Source organism: Cyanistes caeruleus, chromosome 1 (genome assembly GCF_971803275.1).
Source record: "Cyanistes caeruleus chromosome 1, bCyaCae1.hap1.1, whole genome shotgun sequence".
Classification (NCBI taxonomy): Eukaryota; Metazoa; Chordata; class Aves; order Passeriformes; family Paridae; genus Cyanistes; species Cyanistes caeruleus.
Window position 1 is genome coordinate 143,427,420 of NC_141701.1, and position 22,496 is coordinate 143,449,915.

General features: G+C 36.7%; 1 protein-coding gene across 3 annotated transcripts in view; it reads left to right on the plus strand.

The window, feature by feature from the left end:
* ESYT2 (extended synaptotagmin 2) overlaps positions 1-22,496 on the plus strand; it is an 83,010-nt gene that overhangs the window by 56,599 nt on the left and 3,915 nt on the right. Inside the window, exons 8-22 of one of the 3 annotated variants that reach the window (XM_086864999.1) lie at positions 1,220-1,340; positions 1,960-2,136; positions 2,564-2,646; positions 3,901-3,949; positions 4,592-4,681; positions 5,203-5,298; positions 8,125-8,226; positions 12,793-12,855; positions 14,748-14,822; positions 15,475-15,561; positions 16,297-16,446; positions 17,448-17,836; positions 19,959-20,057; positions 20,599-20,730; positions 22,056-22,161. In XM_086864999.1, the coding sequence (XP_086721125.1) occupies positions 1,220-1,340; positions 1,960-2,136; positions 2,564-2,646; positions 3,901-3,949; positions 4,592-4,681; positions 5,203-5,298; positions 8,125-8,226; positions 12,793-12,855; positions 14,748-14,822; positions 15,475-15,561; positions 16,297-16,446; positions 17,448-17,836; positions 19,959-20,057; positions 20,599-20,730; positions 22,056-22,161 (1,819 nt within the window). The remainder of the gene's footprint in view (positions 1-1,219; positions 1,341-1,959; positions 2,137-2,563; positions 2,647-3,900; positions 3,950-4,591; positions 4,682-5,202; positions 5,299-8,124; positions 8,227-12,792; positions 12,856-14,747; positions 14,823-15,474; positions 15,562-16,296; positions 16,447-17,447; positions 17,837-19,958; positions 20,058-20,598; positions 20,731-22,055; positions 22,162-22,496) is intronic. The other 2 variants (XM_086865007.1, XM_086865016.1) reach the window with 2 other exon arrangements.

Consider the following 22,496-nt stretch of genomic DNA (forward strand, 5'->3'; position numbering starts at 1 on the left):
CCAAGGGGATGCAGGTTGCAAATCTCTATTGTGAAAATCAGTGTGCATTTCTAATGGGCAAGATTGTATTTAATGATGTTTGGGTTTGATGTAATGGGTTTGTTCTGTTGCCCATCTCTAGCATAATGTTAATTGCTCACCACTGCAGTTTCTTTCCAAATGAAGCTGTAGCACATACCACGTTTCACTGCAGCTTTTGTGTTTTTATATGCTAGCTCCTGAGTCAGAGCTACTCCCAGCTTCAGATTCAGTCTTAGAAAAACTTCACAAGGTCCTTACACACAGGTGCTTCATTCAAAAAATGTTCAAAGTAATCAAATGTTATCTACATCTTGATTTCACGATGACTGTAAAAAGGGAATCATGGAGTATATTGAGGAGGAGAAATTGCAGCTCCACCAGCTTTAGTGAGAATGCACCTCTGCAGTTCAGAGTATTTCAAGTATTGTAATTACCTCTCTGAACCTCTGTACATCCTCCTGAGACATCCTGGGTACTTGTGTTCTGTGCTCTGCCTGTGTAGCAGTGTGTAACCAGTGCTGTTGGTCTGACAATGATTTGTTGTCAGTTCAGACCTGAGCCAGGTGACCTTGTAGCTTAGGAAATCGTTCTCTTTGTGTTTGTGGAGGGGTGTGGGGTTGGGTTTTATGTGAATCATTACCAGTGTGGTTGCACTGCCACTCCCTTTTCACTGAACAAAACCTGTTTTGCTTCCCTAGGCTACATTTTACTCAGCCATGAGCTTGTGTTCTCTGTGTCTGTGGTTTAAGTGATGGTCCTCCCAGCTCAAGAGGACAGTTGGTTTCATAACAATACAGGAACGGGTAGCCAAACTTCCACGGACAAATGAATCATTATTGAAATGCAAAAGTAAATAAACAGTTACCATCTGCTTGGTTATGTGCATTACAGGCAAGAGAATTTATGCAATAGCCCTTTACCGAGGCTGGTTTTAAAAGGCAAGGCTGAGGGAGAAATTTGGTGGTGGCAGGGAAATGGGAACTTTATATTCATCCCTGCGGTTTCTGCTGTTCGGTGTCAGCTGCTTCCACCTGGTGGCCGTTTGGGTAAAAATCCTTTCTTTTAAGTTTACAAACCAGGAGTCTTCTGCTCCCCCAGAAAGGCAAATATTTCCTCCATTTGTGTTGTTACGCAGCAAAACCAATACTTTTGGAAGGAATACTTTTTTGAAGTAACTGAGGATTCTTTTCTCCAACAGTGGCTTATCAGATACAATAATATTGGATATAATATCCAATTACTTGGTCCTTCCAAATAGAATTACAGTCCCCCTTGTCAGTGAAGTGCAGATCGCTCAGTTGCGGTTTCCTATACCAAAGGTAAGCAAATTTCTGTTAACAGTAATAATTGGGCATTTAGTTTCTTCTGTAGTAACTGTTGGAGACAATCTGTATGAATTTTAAAATACAGTTACTGCACTGCTACAAGTTGCTGTGAATTCAATCACTGATAATAACTGATTTAATTTTTAAACAATTTCTATGAAGTTAATGTTTCAAAAGACCACCAAGAAAGATTTATTTATTTATTTACTCTGTTTTGTTGGAATCTTAAGCATATTACTTTTAAAATTACTAGATTAGTGTATAGATTAAAAATAAAGTAGCATGTGTTTTATTTTATCATGGAAAATTACTGTTAGTGTGCTTCACTAAACAGTTGTTGCTATTTTTTGCTACTCACTTCCAGAAACCTGGTATTTCTTGGTGTAACTGGCATGTTTCTGATGGTTGATGAGAGTTTTTCTTTTTGGGAGTCTCTTGAGTGCTAGGTCTGTTGAGTGTGTGGATCATCACTGATGTATTCTATTTACAGTATGTCCAAAATAAGTTTCATATTAAGGAAATGACAGTGGAAATTATAAAACATCTTTTGTGTAAATTGTGATGACATGGAAGCTTTCAGGTTACTATACAAACTCATCTTTTCCTTTTTCAGGGTGTTCTAAGGATACATTTTATTGAAGCTCAGGACCTGGAGGGGAAGGATACTTACCTAAAAGGGATTGTCAAAGGAAAGTCAGATCCTTATGGAATCATCCGTGTGGGCAACCAAATTTTCCAAAGCAAGGTCATCAAAGAAAATCTCAATCCAAAATGGAATGAAGTTTATGAGGTATGGCTGATAAAAACTACCTTGTATGTTCTTTATAGAAAAAACAAAAGAAGACATACCCTCTTTCTTTTGTTAAAGAGGTTATTTTGAGGCTGTCCTTTAAGGAGCTTCTTGATGTCTCCCTCTAGAAAACCCAAGTTCTGTAACAAAACAGAAATTTTCCCTTAAATGTTTTTTTCTTTTTTTTTTTTGGTCTAGACTTACATCAGTAATTCTGAAAAAGCAGTGTGGGCTTTTAGAGCCAGCACTGACAAATTTTATCTGAGAACCTCTTAAAATTGCTCTACTCATTAAATTGCAATTTTTAAGAGCATTTTCTCACTGATGTATTTTATTATAGGTACTTCAGCTCAGTGTTTTACTGTTATTATGCCATTTAACCAAGCTGGTCAGTTTTACTGATAATGCCCTCTCACTGAACTTGCAGGCCTTAGTGTATGAACATCCAGGGCAGGAGCTAGAGATTGAGCTCTTTGATGAAGATCCAGATAAAGATGACTTCCTGGGAAGGTAAATATTTTGGAGAATATGTTTGTAGGTATTGGAAAGAGATTAAATATTGTAATTTTTCTTCAGTTCTTTTTTTTTATTTTATTTGAGTTGTTCTGTTATCTAGTTGTACATATAAATTGATTATCTTGGTAGTAATTAATTCCCTAACTACTTCATGTGTGTAAAAACATTTATATGAAAATATGCTTGGGTGTGTATATACACATCTATATGTTTACATTTTTTTTGAAAAACAAACAGGTAAGTATTGTGGGTACCCAGAATAATTGTGCCCTAGATTTTTTAATGTTTGTGAGCTAGCATTAAGTCTTAATTATTTCTTCAGGCAAAGTTAATATAGTTTTATAACTCTGTATCTTCTTCATCTTCATAGCTTCTAAATGACTGTCTCAAGTTAATCTTTCTCTTAAGAGCTGATCTTAACTATTTGATTAAAGAAAAAATTTTGCTGTACTGCTTTTGCAAACATTCTTTTTACTCCACTCTTTTATTCCATAGACCATAGGTGTTTACTCATAAACATTTCAAGGTTTTAGCCAGTTTCTTTCTCCAGTAATTTGTCACCTTTATTTCTTGCAGAGTTTTGGAACTTCCCTTTGTTGCTTTCTGTACAGAGTAGAGCGCCCTTACCCTTCCAGCTCCTTCTCTCTTAACAGGAGCAACAGTACCTACTTCTTATTAAAATAAAGAAGTAGGTAGTGTACAAAGGCTTCTTTTTCTTTGCACTTCCCTAATCTTGCACTGCAGTGATGGTGGGAGGAAGTGACATAATATGTACATCAGTACTAATGAAATAAAAAGCCAAACAAATGTTCATGCACCGGCATGCAGTTGTCTGCTTTGTTTAATTTTTAGCATGTTCATTCCCTGCTACATTTTTAGGTTGTGTGAACTAGAGCTCTCTCAGACACAGCCAAAGTATGAATTTGGTCATAGCTTATGTATAGGCACTGTTTCCAGTGGGTAGTTTGGATGTGCTCTCTGTCTTGAGAGTTGGGTCATATATATGTGAATTATACTGTGCCAGTTACTACACAATGGGCTCTAGTGTAGGCATTTTTCTGTTAGCCTGCACTCACCCTGGCTCAGCCATTTCATTCCCTACTTCTTTTCTTAGGTGCTAAAAGAATAGTACTCTGCTCTTTTGATCTCAGTGGATGCTCAGCAAGCACAGGGTGGTGGTGCTTGAGTTCTGTACTAGATCTTTTGTTTCTTGGCTAAAATACTACTTCTTTTTCTCCATTTTCCTAGTTTGATGATTGATTTAATTGAAGTTGAAAAGGAGCGTCTTCTAGATGAGGTAAGCAAGTTCAGTAAATTTTAGTTTTAAAAGGTCCATATGTTGTACATGCTGTTGTTCTTGCATTATTTTTTCCTGGGCATAGTTTGTGTATGTGCAAGAATAACCTTAATGCTGTAGAAATAGATGCCCTGATGATCAGTACAGTCAGTGGTTTAAGAGATATCTAAACTGGTAACATCTGAAAAACAATGACATTCTTTGTTGGTCTTGGGGTTTTAAAGTAACTCCTATGCAAATGCAAAAAATAGTAACTTAGATATTTGGTGAGAAGGGTTTTTTGCAAGTGAATTGTTAATTGCTGGGCAGACTAATTTTTGTCCTATATGTAAGAGAGATTTTATTGGAACATTGTGCAGGGTTTGTTTTCCCAGAACATCTTTACAGAACTTAAAGAATTTTTTTGGTAAAGATGCTTTTATCATATAACATAGAGGTTTGTCTGGGTGGTTTTATCATCCTGTATTTTAATACTTTATGTAAAATATAATATTTTAATGGATCAGATCTTTTCAGATTATGTGGACTTCAGCTCTGAGAGATTCTTAGGAGCCTTTAGAGCTTCCTAAAGGTCCTGAAGAACCAATTGCAATCATATATTTGTTTGCCAGATTATTTCACATTACTTTGTTTCATTTTCAGTGGTTTACTTTGGATGAAGTTTCCAAAGGAAAGTTGCATTTAAAACTGGAGTGGCTCACATTGATGCCAACTGCTGACAATCTAGACAAGGTATTAAAGGAACACATTACTTTCATTCTTATCTTAATTGTTTTGGGATGCTTTTGTTGTGACTTTTCTGTTTATTTGTTAAGAATATAACCAGTTCTCTAGCTACTCTGAATTTGGAGAAACTTGTAACTTTATTCCAAGCTGTCTTTAGAAATCTCAGTCATAAGTGTCAATGGTTTAAATGAGATTTTCAAATGCTTTTGTGGTTTCTTCTTTTCTCTTAATGTTACTTTTTGAGAATATCTGCTAACATTTCATTAGTCTGGGAAATAAAGCTGGATATGATATAACAATCTGTTCAATCTAAAAAAAAAAGTAGGAAATGGGCTGCAAATTTCCATGCAAATAGTTTTGAAATGTCTGTATGAGCCTTGAAAACTTACTTTTTATGCTTCATGCTGTGAATTTGTGAATGTTTGCATTTTGGGAGATGGTTTTTTGGTATGTTTTATTTTTCAGAAATGGGACAGAAATAGTAATACTTGGTTTCCAGAAAGACTTACGGTGTGGTTTTGTTTTAGGTTTTAACAAGCATTAGAGCTGATAAAGACCAAGCTAATGATGGGCTTTCATCTGCATTGCTTATACTGTATTTGGACTCAGCAAGAAATCTGCCTGTAAGTTACATTCTCATGGATACCCTTTTGTCACAGAGTCTCTTTGGTACTCCCAGCATGTCTTGCTTGGTAGTGTGACACACTGCTTTACTAACATGCATTGTGCCATCTTCTCTGTAATTCCTCTCCTTTCAAGTGTAATGTAAGGTCCACTTTTTTAGTAGCATTATTATATAGTATTATAGCTATATATTTAATAATACATTACTCTTTAATCAGTGTGGTTTTTTTTCAAAGAATGCTCCTTTCCTGGACTTGAAAGGCTGCATGTTTTTATTACACAATGTTTTCTATAAATTGTATGGGATTAGCATGAGGAATTTTAAGGAACTAACTGGGGAAAAAAACTCACTTCCATGAGATCAGGTAAACTTTCTTGCTTTGGCTTAGGGCATTGCTGGAGGTTTGAAGGTACCAAAGTCCTCGTCATGGAATTAATACTGTGCAGTTGATGTTACAGTGCCAGAATACTTGCACGAGGTTTCTATCAGATTGTTTTTTGCAGGGTGGTTTATTTGCTTGTGCAAAACATAGAAATAAATCATGTTCTCTCAGTCTATGGATTTATCCGATGGGACTGTGAAATAACTTGATTTGAGTTTATTTCAGGTTAGTAAAGTACTCTTTCTGGTTGTAATTTGTAGCAGTAATGAAGTTAACCCTACCATGGAGAGGCATGTGAAGCTTAACTGAGTTTTGCTGGTTTTCAGCATTGGTATTAGATGAGAGGTTCTGGAAGTTATATTAAAATATTAAATATTTTTATTAATTATAAATAATTATAAATAATAATTATTTTTATTAATCAGACAAAAAAAAAGTTTTCAAACTTTGGATTTTTTTGCATGGATTTTGCAGATTTGTCTGCTGAAATTTAAGTTAAGATTAAGCTAAATCAGAGCGATAACAAAGGAGACCTTAGTAGCCCAAACATTTTACATGACTGACTTGTGATTTCATGTTCAAGGGTGTATAGAGCAGCGTTTGGAAGTAGTATTTCTAGGCTTTTTTAAAATCTAAAAATACTCATTTGGAATAGATTCTCACATTAACCTCACTGTATATGGAATTCAGGCAAAATCTGTAACTTAGCAGATAAAAAAAAAGAATTACTACAGTACAGAGTAAGTGGTAGCAAGAGAATTGAATTATGGTGTGCTTAACATCAGGTTCAGAGTACTGCAAGAGAAAGTCTCTGCCATCTCTTTCATGTACAAGATTCAATTGAACCAATTGATGTATCTCCTTGTTCAACTACTGAATTTTACTGAAACAGCTACAAGTTTAATATGTTTGGTAAAATACACTAAAGCTTCTTATTTAAAATAAATGGTGTAAAGTTCTCTCATGTACCAGTTCCAGTCTCTTCTCTAATTCTAATGTAACAGGTCTAATTCTCTGTTACATTCTCCATCAAATGCTCTGAGGCTTTGTCATAAATTATTTTTTTTTATTTTAAACAAACATTCTCTAACGTTGTTTCCCTCCTTGGAAAGATTAGATTGCAAATCTTGAGTTCTACTTATTTTTGCAGACAGTATTTTAGTTTCAGTGCATTTAATCAGTAGTTCTCTAAACTCTAGGGCACAGAAAGGGGGAATTCTTTGTATGAAGTTGACTAGCTAGGAAATTTGTGAACAGCATCCTGAATTTCCTGTTGCTGCATCTGATATTCTGTCTACAGTACAAGAATTGTCTGGGTGGGTTGAGAATGATGTTCATATTGTGGGACTTGTTTAATCCTCTTACTTTTTTCTTCCTCTACCAGCCCAGAAATGCAGTTGCAACAAATGACTCATTATTTAACTTCAAGTAATTTTCTTCCTAGTGTTGTAAAGAATTTGGTAGAAATTTACATGGGACAGTTGCAATTTTTCGAAAACCAGAGACCAAAAGGCTTCACAGTTATGTCAAATAGGGGGGAAATACCATGGGATGTATTTTTTTTATGCAGAACTGAAAAGGTTCCTGTATATTCTAGAAGGACAAATGTCATGGAGCTTCTATGTGAACTGCAGTTAATTGGAGTAAATATAGCTTTTTAATGGCTACAGGATTCTAATATGCAGCAACATTTACAAGACTAAACATGAAATTTGCTGGTTTCTCATGTTTTGCTCAAGTTCAGTGGTAGGGGTTGTGTAGAGCAATAACAAATTAATTTCTTGGATTGCTTGTATTTATGGAGAAGAGAGAATTCAAAGAGAATGAAGGGTTAAAATTACACTGACCCTTATTAATAATTTGAAGGGTTTTTTGAACAACTTTCTGTTACAGTGAGATGTTTTCTACATGAATAATTACTTTCTATTACCTTGAAAATTGTCTTAAGTCAATGCTTATCACTGGTACATTTTAGTTCATGCCATCAGCCTTGTTTTGTTCGAGTTACAGTGTTGAGTTACCCCAGCATAGGCCTTTCTTCTGCACAGGTGCATCATAGTTGTGAGTTTCTGGCACACTGGGATGATTTACCCGGAAAATAAATAGAAATTGTGTAGAAGGCTAGTCCCTAAGTTAGTAAACATTATTTGGATCTGTCATATGAATCTGAACTACCAATAGTGAGCCTGGAAAGTGGGTTAATATATTTTAATAATTAATAAAAAATAAAATTCAAAAAGCATTCCACCTTGCTGTGCTAGAGAAAGTCATTTAATGGATGAAACTATTAGTAATGACAAATACTTGCTTTTTGTTACCTGCTGTTTCTCTGGAATCCTTTGACTATTTTCCTTAACTTTTCTGTGTAGTAAAGCTGCTTATGCATTCATTCTGCCACAATCCCATCACTCTGCTTTCTCCTTCCATTTCCATCTTCCTAAGAGTATCTACGAGGGAAACTTTGGGTGTGGATACTTAAAAGAGAGGAGAGCATCGGGACTAGTCTTTTGTGAAAACACTACCTCACTCTATAGAGCACTATTTGTGAGTTCTCTGGTATTGTTTGTATTGTACCTTTTCTCTGCCAGAGTGTGGATTAGTGCTACTAAAGCCACTCACTCTAGTGGAATGAGAGCATGCAATTTGTCTTCCTGCATGGTTTCAACAAGTGTGCATTGTTTCTGTGCTATTTTTATTGCATTTTAAAGGCTACTTAAATTTCATTGATCAGCATATCATTGGGTAAGTAATTAACCTCTTATGATAAAAACCCAAGATAAGTTTGTTGTAAAAGCTCTTTACATTTAACTTAAATTGCTGATTCATTGAAAAATAAAATGCATACTATACTAGCACACTGTGTGCTGGTTAATTGTTGGGTTTTATTGCAAAGAAATTAAAATAATAAATATTGCAACCAACATCCCCATAGTTTATTTAAAAGGTGACACACTCAATGTTTATAAGAACTTGCAACCTCACCACGTTGGTTCAAATTGCTTTAAAAATGGGTGCAGTTCTTTGTGCTTCCCAAACTATAAATTCCCTTGTAAATTCTATCTCACTTCATGATGCTACTTGTTTTGCAAATTCCCAAGCTCCTTTTCTTTTTTTCAAATTAGTCTGTAGTCGGGAGAATCCAGGCTAGGGTGAACCACCAAATAATATTTTTTGCTTGAATTCAATGTTACAAAATTATTAAAAGCTGATGAGCCTCTGAGTATCTTACACTTAAATCTCATAGTACAACACTGGTATCTTCAAAGAGACAGACAATCCGTTCAGAATAAGAATTGTTTTGCCAGAGGGAGGTGGGTTTGGCTTTGGAGATTGTGCAGATAAATTTCTTACTGGCTGGCTACAGCATTATCCTTAATTTTAAAACACTTTTCCAAAGCCCAGAAAAGCCCTTTCTGTTAGTTTCTCTGTATAGATTAAAGTATTTAAAAATTATAACCATTCTAAAATCTGGTTAAAAATTAATGAATAAAAAAAGGCAATTTATAACCTATGGTTCCATCATCTTTTTGTTAAAACTATTAAGGAGTTGCTGTTTCTTTTACCAGATATGTCTTTAAAGTAATTTTTATTAAAAAAATACATTGAAATGCTGGATTAAGGGTATAGCACTGATATTTTTTATGGATCTTAGGGTCTTTGCATTAGGACAGGTTGTCTATATAGAACAACTGTAGAATGTTTAGAAATTGAACAGAGCTTCCCAAATCCCTGAATTGATTTGTGAGCCAGAGTGGGACAGCACCCATTCTAAGAAAGCCAGGTCTGGATTCCCTTCTGCAGCTCTCTGAACTGCCTGGCTCTGCAGTTTCCTGGATGCTGATCATGCTGCAAGCAAGAGGAGGACGGTTGTGGCTGGAGGCTAGGAGAGAGGAGAGGTCTGTGGTAGCCCAGGGATAAAACCAGCTTCAGCAGCCCTAGAACTGCACTTGTTCCCAGGGCATCCTTAAACATGGTCTGTTATACAAACATTCACACCTGCAAGCTCAGTGTCTAACTAACATCTGACATGAGTTCCTGGGGAAGTGTTAAAAAGGGACCTCACTTCCTATGGGGAGAGGAAAATCCTGAGTGCTCTCTGTTCCTTTCTAGATAGTTTATTGACTGCTGTAAATCTAGATTTGTGATAGCAGTGTACCCATCTAAATCTGATTTAGCTGAAGTTAAGGTGTAAGAATAGTGGTAGTTTAATTTCCAAAGGTAACTCTAGTTTTCTGATAATCAATAGTTCATAACAATTTTGGTGTCTCTATAATACAGAAATTATCCATATTTAAAATTAGCTCTTACAAGTAATGACTATCTTCTGCTTATCGGGTGAGGATGCACTCAGAGATGCCCCAAGCAGCACTTAGTGAGTCAAAAGAAGTAATGAGTAATACACCAAAGCATATTGAATCAGGAGCTGGCTGAATAACAAACTAGTTTGTTACTTATATAATTTGTGAGTTTGTTATTAGGATTTACTGCAAATGTCACTGGCTGTTAGAGAATTCCACTGTGTCATTATCAGTATATTTATTGGATAACCCGTCCTCTTTTCCTGTAACTGCAGAGACACTCAAAACCATACCAAGACTATTTTGTCACCCAAAGCAAGATCTTCCCTTTTAATATTGGACGCCCCCTTCTCTCCTCTGCGTCTCCTTCTTCCCAGCCTTTCAGCCACCATCTTCATGGACGTGCAGCTTCTTCCCTTGAAACCTGAAGCCTGGCTTAAACATATTTGCCCCAGCTGATGTCCCTCTTGGCCTATCCTTGCTTTGATTCCAGAGGAATTGAGATATGTTCAATATCCAGGAGTCAGTGGTTGCCTGTCGTTATGTATGATCACATAGGTTTGGTTTTGACTTCTAAAAATCTTTGAAATAATAATATAGGAGGGGAAAGATTTGTATTGAATGTGCAGGCACAAATGGGAAGGAAAATAGTCCAGTAAGTTGAGTGGCAAGATTAAGATTCAAAATTATTTTAGTGAGCTGTGGATGCCACCTAACAAAACCAGGTACTTCTCTGTAGAGGACAGTCATTGCATCCTTATAAATGTGGGATGGAAATAGAAAGAAAGAGGTTTAAGAAGAGATCTTTCTACAGAAAGAGATTTGTAGTCATGCTGTGTCATATTGTTATGAGAGAAAACACTGTACTCCATGCAGAAAAGAGGAATGCAGCCTGTGAGATGTACGGCCTAATCCTTTTGTTCTGCGTAGCTGTTACCAAGGCCCTGATCCTGGCTGTAGCAATTTAATGGCTGGAGCACAGCACTGATGATGAGATTGACAGTAACCATGGCTAGCAGAGAAAAGGAGCTCAGCCTTAGGAAATCACTCATAGAACCACAGGAAGGTTTGGGTTGGAAAGGACCTTAAAGATGATCTCCTTCCAGCCCCTCTGCCCTGGGCAGGGACACCTTGCACTAGATCAGGTTACTCCAAAGCCTCATTCAGCCTGGTCTTGAACATCTCCAGGGATGGGGAATCCACAGCTGCTGCAAGCAAAGTGACACTTTTATCTTTGTCAGAAAACAGGGAACAGTGCTTAAACTCAAAGAAGATACCTGTTGAGCATTTAAAGATTTCCTAATGAAAAGCAGTTAAACATTAGTTTCAATGAGGGATAGTTAGTTTCAATTAGTTTCAGCTCGGCATAGTGTGCAGTCTCCATCTTTGAAGTTCTGTAAGTACAATACTAACTTCCTAATGTGTCAGATAAATAACTGTGGACAATTCCTTGATTTTAAGAAAGATAATGTTCAAGAAAAATACCCCACAAAAGTAGTCAAGCCTTATTTCTGGTTCTCAAATAAGTTTCTTGTTTTGTAAACTCAGGTTTAAGAGTTGGACTTGATGTTCCTTGTGGGTTGCTTCCAACTCAAAATATTCTGATATTTTGTGCTAGATATTGTATGTTCATTCTGAAATAGAAATTTTCAAGCAAGATGCCAGGAATCTTTGGAATATTTTGGCCAACTGGAGTATATGACGTCCCAAAAGAAGCTGCAAAATAATATTTCTGCATAAAGGTTAAATCTCTTCAAATTTTAGTCACTTAGATTTTAATTCCAGAAAGGCATTTCTTTTGGCAAAGCATTAGTATCAGTTCCTGTTCATAAACCAGAATATTTTAAATGGTCACTGCAAAATTTTTTTATTGCCACAATTTACCTCTTCTAAAACAGAATTCTCCCATGAAACAAAAATGTATCCCCAAAGAAAAAAGCCAGCTAAAAGTACATTAACTTGAAGTCTGTTTTATTTACAAATCTTACTTCCTGAAATTATTTCTTATGAATTGAATGCAGATTTTCCCAGACGTTGTGTCACTTAAAGAACAATATATTAATCTTAAAATACAACTCTAGAATTTCCATATTTAATGGAAAGCAGTCAGAGGTTTTGTCCTGCTAAACAACTTTAAATTCCTATTTTTAGTGTATTTGAGTGTCTTTATGCAAGTGAGTAAAGTAGCTGACCTTCATTCTAGTTAGCATGCAGTGTTTGCATCATTTTTCTGAAGAGGCTTAAAGAACTTTGACTTTTATAATGATATAAATCCCTATCAATTAGATGTTGCAATTTCTCCCATAAAAGGATTCCTTTGGATAATTACTTCACTTACCATCAGAGAAGCTTCTGCGTTGTGAAAATATGCTCAACCAAATTCTAAAAAGGTTCATTCAGAAGGCAGTTTATAGGGCATCAGGCATTAAATAAAAATATTTAATAAATTATCTTTATTAGGTTAAAAAAAACATGATCAGAGAAATGCAAACAGACTTAAATTTGGTATATTAGTTTTAAAGCAGAATAAAAATATCCATAGGAGAAGAGGAAAAAAAAGTTTTGTCAGACTTTTTTGTTGTTGTGGCCGTCCTTCATTGTTTTGTTTCAAAGATGTTGGGTTTTTTGTTGTTGGGTTTTTTTGTTTGGTTTTATTTTGTTTTGTTTTGTTTTGGGTTTTTTTTGGTTGTTCCTCTCCCCCCACCCCCCGCTTTGTCCTATGTTGTAGTGTCATAATTAATTAACCTAGTGAAATTGCTTCATTGCATGTCTTATTAACCCTTCCTATGTTCATTCTCTCCTGAATTAAAAGAATAATCCATTAGAATTTAACCCTGATGGCTTGAAGAAGGCTGCTGTTCAGAAAGCCCTAAAGGTAACATTAATATAGTTGTCCATTTAAGGTCACAAAAGTAATTGGAAATGCACGAATGCCTGCAACACTCCACTTCCAACACTGGATGGGATTTCTATGGCCAGATACATAGTGTAATTCTGTTTTACTTGAATTTGATTTCAAGAAGCTGGTGTCAAGATGTTGTTAAAATACTGTGATCTGTGGTAATTTGAACTCTAGGTCAGATTAGTGGAGTACAGGCTGCTTAAGTGGGGAAGAGTGATGAGATCTAATTTGTAGTAGTAACTAAAGAATGAAGCTGACATGAAAGCTAAGACATCTTTTACATACTGATACCTTATCACTCAAATCTGAATGATTGGTTTGGAATAATCTTGTTCGTGCTAGATGTTTTTAGAAGGTTTTACATCTTTTATATGACTGCTAGAGAAATTTAGGCCAGCTTCTTGGTAGGCAAACTTGGAAAGGGCTAAGCCACGTGCTTAGCTGGAGGAGCTTAAACAATAGACAGACTTTAACAGGCTGTCAACGAGTCTGTCAGGACCTGCTGTTAGAGGTGCATTATATGTGTGTGCACATTGCTACCTGCTTAATTTGAATTAGAATTATTCCTATTTACATACCATCATAAGTGACAGGGTCTTTTTGTCAACTCCTGTAGTTTCATCATTTTATGAAGAAAGTTTCAGGTACCATTTTGTGGTCCAAGAAAAAATGCAGATAATGCCACCTACCATTTTAAAACACCATCAGTAGCAGTGTAATGTGGCTTTCCTTCTGTTCTGTGAACTTTTGTATTTGCTTTTATTTGAGTGCTAAATCGTAGAAATCATAAAAAAAAAAAAGGCAGCATTCATCCAAGAAAGGAGTGCTTTCTTAACAGCTTTATTTCTAAAGGAAAGTATGGTTCTAAGCAACATATTACATTACAGTTGAGAATTATTAGTGGAAGTATGATGTCCAGAATGTAAATTCAGATCAAAAAAATATATCTAAATTATGCACTTTCTTAATTTAAAAATATAAAATATTTTAATCACTTGGTTGTAATTGTGACCTTACATGCATTAAGAAAATTTTAACTAACTTTCTGTTGATATACCTGATTTTTCTACAGGATAGAACTCAAAGTAACCATGTATCCTACATTTTCTAGGCTTTTTAAACTGCATTAACACCTGCTTGAGATGATTAACTTTCATGTCTAAATTTTCTTTCTGAATTGAGTTTTTGTTAGATTAAATTGAAATTCGTGAAAGACGTATCGTTGGAATGTTCCTTTGCATATATAATTTGTTTCTAAACTGATGTTTGTTTTCACAGTTTGATGTAATGCTATACAGCTGGTGAGCAAGGCTCAGATATGGCAGATGGTTGATTCTCTAATAAAGAGTATTTGGTAAACTATAGAAATATCCCTCACATACATTATAGTGCATTCTTTCTCCCCAGACTGAAAAGTAGGGAACATCAGTGTTGGATACCACATCCAATTTAATAGTTCTACAGCACTGAGTCTGGGCTTTCTTCATATCTCCCATCTGCATGCAATACTCATTTTGCAGTTTTAACTATGCTTCATTAGCTTTGGGGATTGTAATGCTCATTAAAAGATAAGAATTTGCATCTTACCAGTTTCATTTAAAGAAAATGGAAATGAGTCTAAAACTCCTGCTTATTAGTAGCATTTTGCTTCAGCATATTCAGGTAGTTGGATGCTTTCGTGTTGACGTGTTCACCAGCTACTCGCCAGTCTGCCATTCCAGCCAGCTGAATAAAATACTGAGAATAATAGAGAAGCATGTAGTAGAATGCATATGATTTGTATTTTTAAGATGCAAACATTAAGTTTCAGAGGGGAGAGTTTCTGCTTTATTCTGAAGGCAAAGTTTTCATTTTTTCTTTACCAGTCAGGAAAGAAAATAAACAGCAATCCCAACCCACTTGTTTTGCTGTCAGTTGGACACAAGGCACAAGAAAGTAAGGTAAGTTCCAGCTCTTTAGACTTGGTGCTGTGCTGTCTTCACATATTTGGTAGGTCTGTGACCTTGGCATTTGGCTAACAAACCACAGAGCATATACGCTCACTACTAAGTTGCCACCAGAACTGAAATTGGCAACAAGCAGCTAAGGATTATAACCTATGATGTAAAACCACCCTATCAACTGAACAATGGCACCAAGTGCCACATCCAGTCTTTGCTTAAACACCTCCAGGAATGGTGACTCCATCATCTCCCTGGGCAGCCCATTACAGTGCCCAATCACTATTTCTGTCAAGAGTTTTTTTTCTAATGTCTGGCCGAAACTTGCCCTGGTGCAGTTTAAGACTGTGTCCTCTTGTCCTGTCACTTGTTGCCTGGGAGAAGAGGCCAAGCCCTACCTGGCTGCAGCCTCCTGTCAGGCAGCTTCCTGTCAGAGAGTTGTAGAGAGCAGTAAGTTCCCCCCTTGAGACTAAACAATCCCAGCTCCCTCAGCTGTTCCTCATCAGACTTGTTTTCTAGACCCTTCCTGAGCCTTGGTGCCCTTCTCTGCACACACCAAATGAAACGCCAAAATGAAAAATGTGCTCATCTCTTGACACCACCTCTATTAGACAAACTGTTTTATAATTTGTGTACTTTCTTTTTTCTTCAGATTAGATACAAGACCAATGAACCAGTATGGGAGGAAAACTTTACCTTCTTTGTACACAATCCCAAAAGACAAGATCTTGAAGTTGAGGTATGTGTCTCACTCTCTTTACATGCCTTTCTTTTCTAAGATGTTGCAGTAGTAACATTCACACATTAAAGGCATTTATGAAATGAGACTGAGTATAATGTGAACACCATTAAAATGATACTTACAGTACTTTTTTAGACCAGGCAATGAAATGTTTATTTCCATTTACTACTAAAAGGAAGAAAGACTACCAGAATCTCATATGAATAACACAGTTAATGGTTGTCTTTTCTAGTTTAAAAAAAAAAAAATACAAAAGGTAATTTGGTATTACCAGTTTTGAATTAGGAATTTTTCCTCTCTCATACCAAGGAAGTATTCACTCTATCCCAATACTGTATCCCTTTACACTGTTGACATGTCCTTTACAAAGATCTAAGAGACTGAAGTGTAAATGGAGACTGTCTTAGTCACTCTTCCTCTGATAGCTGTGGGGATTCATTTTCACACAGTTTGAAAACCATGTAGTTACTTTGATCAAGGGTCTGATAGATGTAGATGTCATGATTACTTTTCTGTCTTTTGCTGTAGTAGGTAAGGTTGAAGAAACGAGGCGTTGAGTATATTTGTTTTTACCTCCTTCAATGTAATCTTAAAATCAGGGAAACTTGGTTTAAGAACAAACTACTTTTAATATTGTTTGTATTTTTTGTTTTTAAATAAAATTGTAACTTCCTTCTTTGAATTCTTACAAAGCATATGATACAAAGCAACTTAATTTCTGTGTTTCTTCAGGTGAGGGATGAACAGCACCAGTGTTCCTTGGGAAACCTCAAGCTGCCTCTAAGCCAGTTGCTAGAGAGTGAAGATTTAACTATGCATCAGCGGTTCCACCTGAGCAACTCTGGTCCCAACAGCACTATAAACATGAAGATCGCACTCAGGGTACTCTAAAACCTTTCCCATTGTAAATACCTGAAGGCACATTTAGGACTGTGGTGACTCCTGGTCTGCCAGCTTTTGAAGAAGACAGTACATTTCTTTTGATGTCACCTGCCAAGTGTCCTTGGTTGTGCAGAGCTATCAGTACACAGAGATAGCTTCTAATTTAAATACATTCCATTTGAAAATTGTACAGTGCTCAAAATGAAACAATAGTCACCTGCACTAATTAAAACCAAGGTCCCCTGTGATTTTAGGTTTGGAAATCATGTTTGGAATCTGAAGTCCTTCAAATCTCTTTCTGAACCCAATGGGCTACAGATCAGTGAAACAGCCTCTATATAGAAATGGAACTGAGGTTTTGATGGTTGTAAAAAATAAAGTGTATAAAGAAAGGAAGGACCTGCATAGTACTGGAAAATTCAAATCAGCTTTCAAGCATACTGGAGATTTGAAAACAAAACCTGCACACCTGAAAACTGGTTTGTCTTTTTTCCACGTCTAAATTGCTTGGTTTAATAAGGTACCATATATCTTTTCAAACACTGTCAAACTTTATTTTTTTCTTTCTAAAGCACTTTGTTGCTTATGTGTCATTAATAAAGGAAAGCAACCTATAAAAGAGAAAGTAAGGGCAATTAATGAGAAAAAATTGTGATGTAGAAGAAAAAATTACAGACTATCTTTCCAGATGGCTAAAGCTGCAAAGTAAATAGCACTTACACCAGAAGTGCTTAGAATATGGGAAGGGAATAATTCTTAATGAATGGAGAATTTCACATTGTTTTATAGTTACTGCAGTTGCCATGAAGAAGGTGGTGGTTGCCTTGAAGGAGGTGTTTTGTCATGGAAAGCATTTCATATTGTAAGGGTGAATGTTTTTGGTTCTGCTTTCATGTCTTAAATTTACAACTTGTGACCAACCAGTACTCTTGTAGAAGCAAATTGGTTCCTGTTTCTTATACTGCAAAATAGTAATGTTATGTGTATTTTCCTGTATCTAGGTCCTTTCCCTTGAAAAGCAGGCAAGATCTCCAGATCATCAACACTCAGCCCAAATAAAAAGGCCGTCATTTTCCAAAGATGCAAGAAAATCATCTTTTAAGCCTCAGGTTCCTGTCTCGCCAGCATCTGATCCAAACAAGCCTGTTCCAGCATCCCCAGTGACTGACAGTGATAAAAAGACTGATACATCTGATAAAAGTCAGCCTCCCAATGCCAGCCCGCAGTGGCCAACAGATCTCAGCCGCAGTTCCTCCAGTCTTCACGCCTCCAACTTCTCCTACTCCCCCAGCCACCTCTCGGTGAAGGAGCCCACGCCCAGCATCGCCTCGGACATCTCCCTGCCCATTGCCACGCAGGAGCTGCGCCAGAGGCTCCGGCAGCTTGAGAAGTACGGCCTTCTCTGCTTGCTTTTGCAGCACATCTCACCTGATTTACAAAGGATGTCACCAAAGCAGGAGTGCTTAGTCCACATTTCAGAAATTTTTTTTACTGTTCAGTCACTGGGATTTTCTGCTTCTTCCTGGTATCGCAGACAGAAGCTGCAATTAGAAGTTCTTTACCATTGTGATTGTCTGGAAGATAAAGTCCCACTTTGTTTCATAGCTGCACTTTGTAGTTTCATGGCAGTGAAACAGTTCATGCCTGTTTCACCACTGAATCCTGAATTACTAGCATTAATTAAGCAAATTAAGCTGAAAATAGTTGCTCTTTTTAAATAACTCAGAGGGATATTTGACTATAAAGGATGTAAAATGGGTAGTCAGTTACTGTGCAGTCACTGAAGATTGCTGCAGCCATGCTTTCTTAAATTCTTGAAATTTTTTTAACTTGTCTCAGTGGGCAGCTATACTTACCACTTACAGACAGCTGAGCAGCCATCATTCTCTGAATAGGAGACTGGAAACTACTCATTCCCTCTTCATGAAGCTTCTCTGTGAATCTAAGTAGATTTTATTTTTTTATTTCCAAGGGATTGAACCAATTAATCTTTTTTTCTGTCAGAGTTCATAGAATCAACTGAGTCACAGAGTATGGATAGAATCTCTGGTTGGTCATCCCTCTGCACAAAGCAAATCCTTCTTCAATGTTAGATCAGGTTTCTTGGGCCTTGTCCAAACAAATTTTGCTCATCTCCAAGGATAGAGATGCCATAAACCTGTTCAGCAACTCCAGTGCTTAACCACTCCTCTGTTAAAAAATGTTCCTTCATATTTCTATTGAAATTTATCTTGCTGCAGCTTCACTCTAGCCTCTTGTTATTTTACTGTGTACAGCTGTGAGGAGTCTGACTTGGTCTTCTCTAAAATATCTGTTTTAAGTAGTGGAAGGGCTGAAATTGAGTTTGCTGTTGGCTCTCTCTTCAATTTGTACAAATACACCACTTGCTTATGTGCTCCAGATCCCCATTTATCTTCATAGTCACATGCTAACTGTTCTTGACTTTGTCAGTCTCTTTCCTGGTCCAAAACTGAATTAGAGTTTAATTGTGATAAGGATTGAAATACTGCTCCTCATGTAATATACAAATGTCATACTTTGTTATTTGGTAAGAGGTAAAGCTACAGGTAGTGAGGTCCTTTATTGCAGATCACATGTTTTTAGGTGCTCTGATTATTTTTTTTTTAATATTTTAACTAAGAAAATACTGAAATTAAGTCTTCATTCTATTTTTTTCAAGTGAATGACTTGGGAATTTTAATGGAGCAATCACTTTGTAGTAGATATTCACAAAACAGGCACTCTTCTCCCTTGAAGATATCCTTCAGGTGGCTGAGAAATGGCAAATATGGCACATACTGTTCTGTGTGATATGGAAAATACTTGTAGTCATTTCAAACTAAAATGAGCGTTTCATGGAGATGAGGGAACTGCACGTGTTGGCCATTCTGTAAAACACAAATTCTTAAGCATGGTGCTTGCTTTTTATTTAAACATGACCTGTAAGTGCAAATTTATTCTAATCTTACCTTCATGGTGACATAAGCTATAGAAAAGTAAAATGGTTGTTTATACTGTGATTTGAGCTTTTACAACAGCAAGTGGATTTAAATTATCACTATTTTAATCCCAAGAATATCTGTATTTCTATGATAAGAGAATTTAGAAAATAAGGAGCTGGTCTTCTAATTGGCTTCTGGCCTTAGGTAAGAGTGGCCCATGGCTGAGATTTTCATTGCAGTTAGCACGATTATTCTTTCCAATTTCCTAGATGCTGCTTTGATCTTTATTTTCATTACTCATAATGGTTTTTGAAGTACAAAGGAGCAGCTGACCTCTAAACTGACAAGAATACATGACCTGTTTTGGAGAGCAGAGTTGTTGGCCAAGGAACTGAAGTACGAGAAGCTGATGAGGATATGCTCGCATGCTTACATGCGCTTTCTTCTTTCACATTGGTCTAGAGAAGTTAAATGGATAATACATGATTTCTGGGAAAATGGCTCAGTTAAATCTTACTTCTAATGTGCATTTTAAAAAGAAACTAAATAATGTTCTGCTTTTTCCTGCAGTGGAACAACTCTGGGGCAGTCTCCATTAGGACAGATTCAGCTAACAATTCGTCACAGTTCACAAAGAAACAAACTGATTGTGGTGGTGCATTCCTGCAGGTGAGCGTACAATATCTAATTTCATATCTGGGCATATTTCTTTATAAAGTTTGTTGTATCCTGACTTAACTCTTAAGTGGATTGGTTAATCTTTGTTATTTTTAAAACAACATATGCATAAATACAAAAATATACAGAGCTGTGTTCAGAATCAGTAAAAACTTTCTGGAAGATTCTGCTGTGATTTTATATTTGTCTATTATGCCTCTGTCAGATTTCAAATAAAAACAACATTTAGATTTTTATCAGCAGTATCTGAAAGCTGTGTCTAAGAGGCTGAATTTTTTACAGAATGACCAAAACACACTATTTCTAAAAAGCCATACCTAAACTTCAAATTGGAATTTAGGAAACATTGCATTCCCACCTCTGCTCTCTGCTTACTGGTCATCTGATCCTATACAAATCATTCCACATCATATTTTGTGCAGGGGAACTACTTCATATACTAAATTAAGTGATGGTAGTGTGGTAGTGTAGACACATTCAGCAAGGTCTCCTTGATTTTCTAAGTGCTTTTCCTTGTTTTTCACTTTCACAGAAACCTAATAGCATTTTCTGAAGAAGGGTCTGATCCCTATGTGCGAATGTATTTATTGCCTGATAAGAGACGATCAGGAAGAAGAAAAACACATGTATCAAAGAAGACATTAAATCCAGTGTTTGATCAAATGTAGGTTCTAAACTACGCATACTAGTTTTTATTATGTAATTACAAAGCTGTTAAATCAAGATTTCTGTGCTTCTTGAAGGGTGAGCTGTTGAAGTTCCTGGTTGTCACCATTATTCTTGATCATACCTTTCTCTTCTGCTGTAATAGCTCTTCCATCCTTCTATTCCCTGTTGTCACTACAGCCCTTTTTGCTGTTAGCAGCCACTTCTGTCTTTCCTGCCTTCCTACACCAGTTCCATGCCCCTTGTGCTGGTAGCTCAGCTGCAGGATTCAGTCTCCTGGCAGGTGGTGAGAACACAAGTGCCTTTAGCTGGCCAGTGCTGCTGATCTCCCTTCCTGCCAGAAAGTTTGGCTGGCTGAGTGCCTGGCTTATGCTGCCAGCCAGTGCCTGTGCATGGTCATATTGCTCAGGCACTCAATGGCACTCAGCATCCAGGGAGTCAGGAAATTTCTTTGTAGATGATATCCTGGCCCATATGTTGGAAGTCGTACCAGCTTGTGCAGTATTATATTGCATAAAAATCCTTATCCTTGCACTCATCTTTTTGATAATAGTTTCCCTCACATGTTCTGCCCCTTGCTTTCCCACCCATCACTTTTCAATAAAGACCTTTCTCTACAGACAGCAAATGAACTCAGGGAAAACACCACTTCAGTCCCTTCTGTCCAAGGCAAATCTGTAAATCATTAGTTAAAGGCTCCAGCAGATTTTCTTGGTAGTGCAGCTCGCTCCTGTTCATTCCAGGTAATAGATTTATTTCACCATGCCTTTCCAAGGAAAATGTATTGCAAAGCAATAAAGCTGTTTTGGAACAGTAGTGAGAAATAGATGTAGGTTGTGGTATAACCTTGTCCTGACTTTGTCTAAGTTTCAGCTCTAGCAAAGAGCTATCTTTGATAGTTTTCTTTAGCCAGGCAGGAAAGAAAAGGAGCTCTGGTTATCAAGTACCAATGATTGGTAAGAGTGACCAATCTTTCCCTTTTGGAAAATACTAATACTGAGCTGTTGGTACAGTAGGATTCCACATTCTCTTTTTTCTAGTCATTGCTTGACCTTTGCCTCCTTTTGTCTTGTTCATGTGTTTGTTTTGTTTTACCAGTGGCCTCTAGATGCCAAAGGTAACAGAAGTTGCAAACATTTGATGTTGAAATTGATCTCAGTTTTCTTGAAAAATCTTAGGCAAAACATTGGGATTTGTCTCAGACCTCAATTTTTAATTTAGGGCGGGAGATGGTTTCATTTTGGTTTGAGTGGCTGTTTAGCTATAGGAACTGATCTTGTGCCTCTGGTACAGAATTCCCTCTAAAGTATCTCTGTCTGTCAGGTTTGATTTCAGTGTTTCCCTGCCTGAAGTACAGAGAAGAACACTAGATGTAGCAGTGAAGAACAGTGGTGGATTCTTGTCCAAAGATAAAGGGCTGCTTGGAAAAGTAAGTTGACAATAAGCAAATTTTGTTAATACAGCTTGTTATTATATAAAACAACAATCCTCTTGACATATGAGTTAGTGTTGATTGAAGCACTTGATTCAGGTATGAAGCTTTCAAAAATTATAGGTGCTTTAGATGTCAGGCTTCAGTAAGCAAAGGGAAAAACTGCAGAGCCAGACTTAGAAAGATGAGGCAGTAATCTCTTCTTGAGAGTGGCAAGTTCACAGTAACAGAAGGAATGTGCTTGTCAGACTTACTAATGATGCTCTCAGAGAAAGGAAAGAACCAGTAGAAACCAGGCAATATTTCAGAAAATGTTCAGACAAAACTGGGAA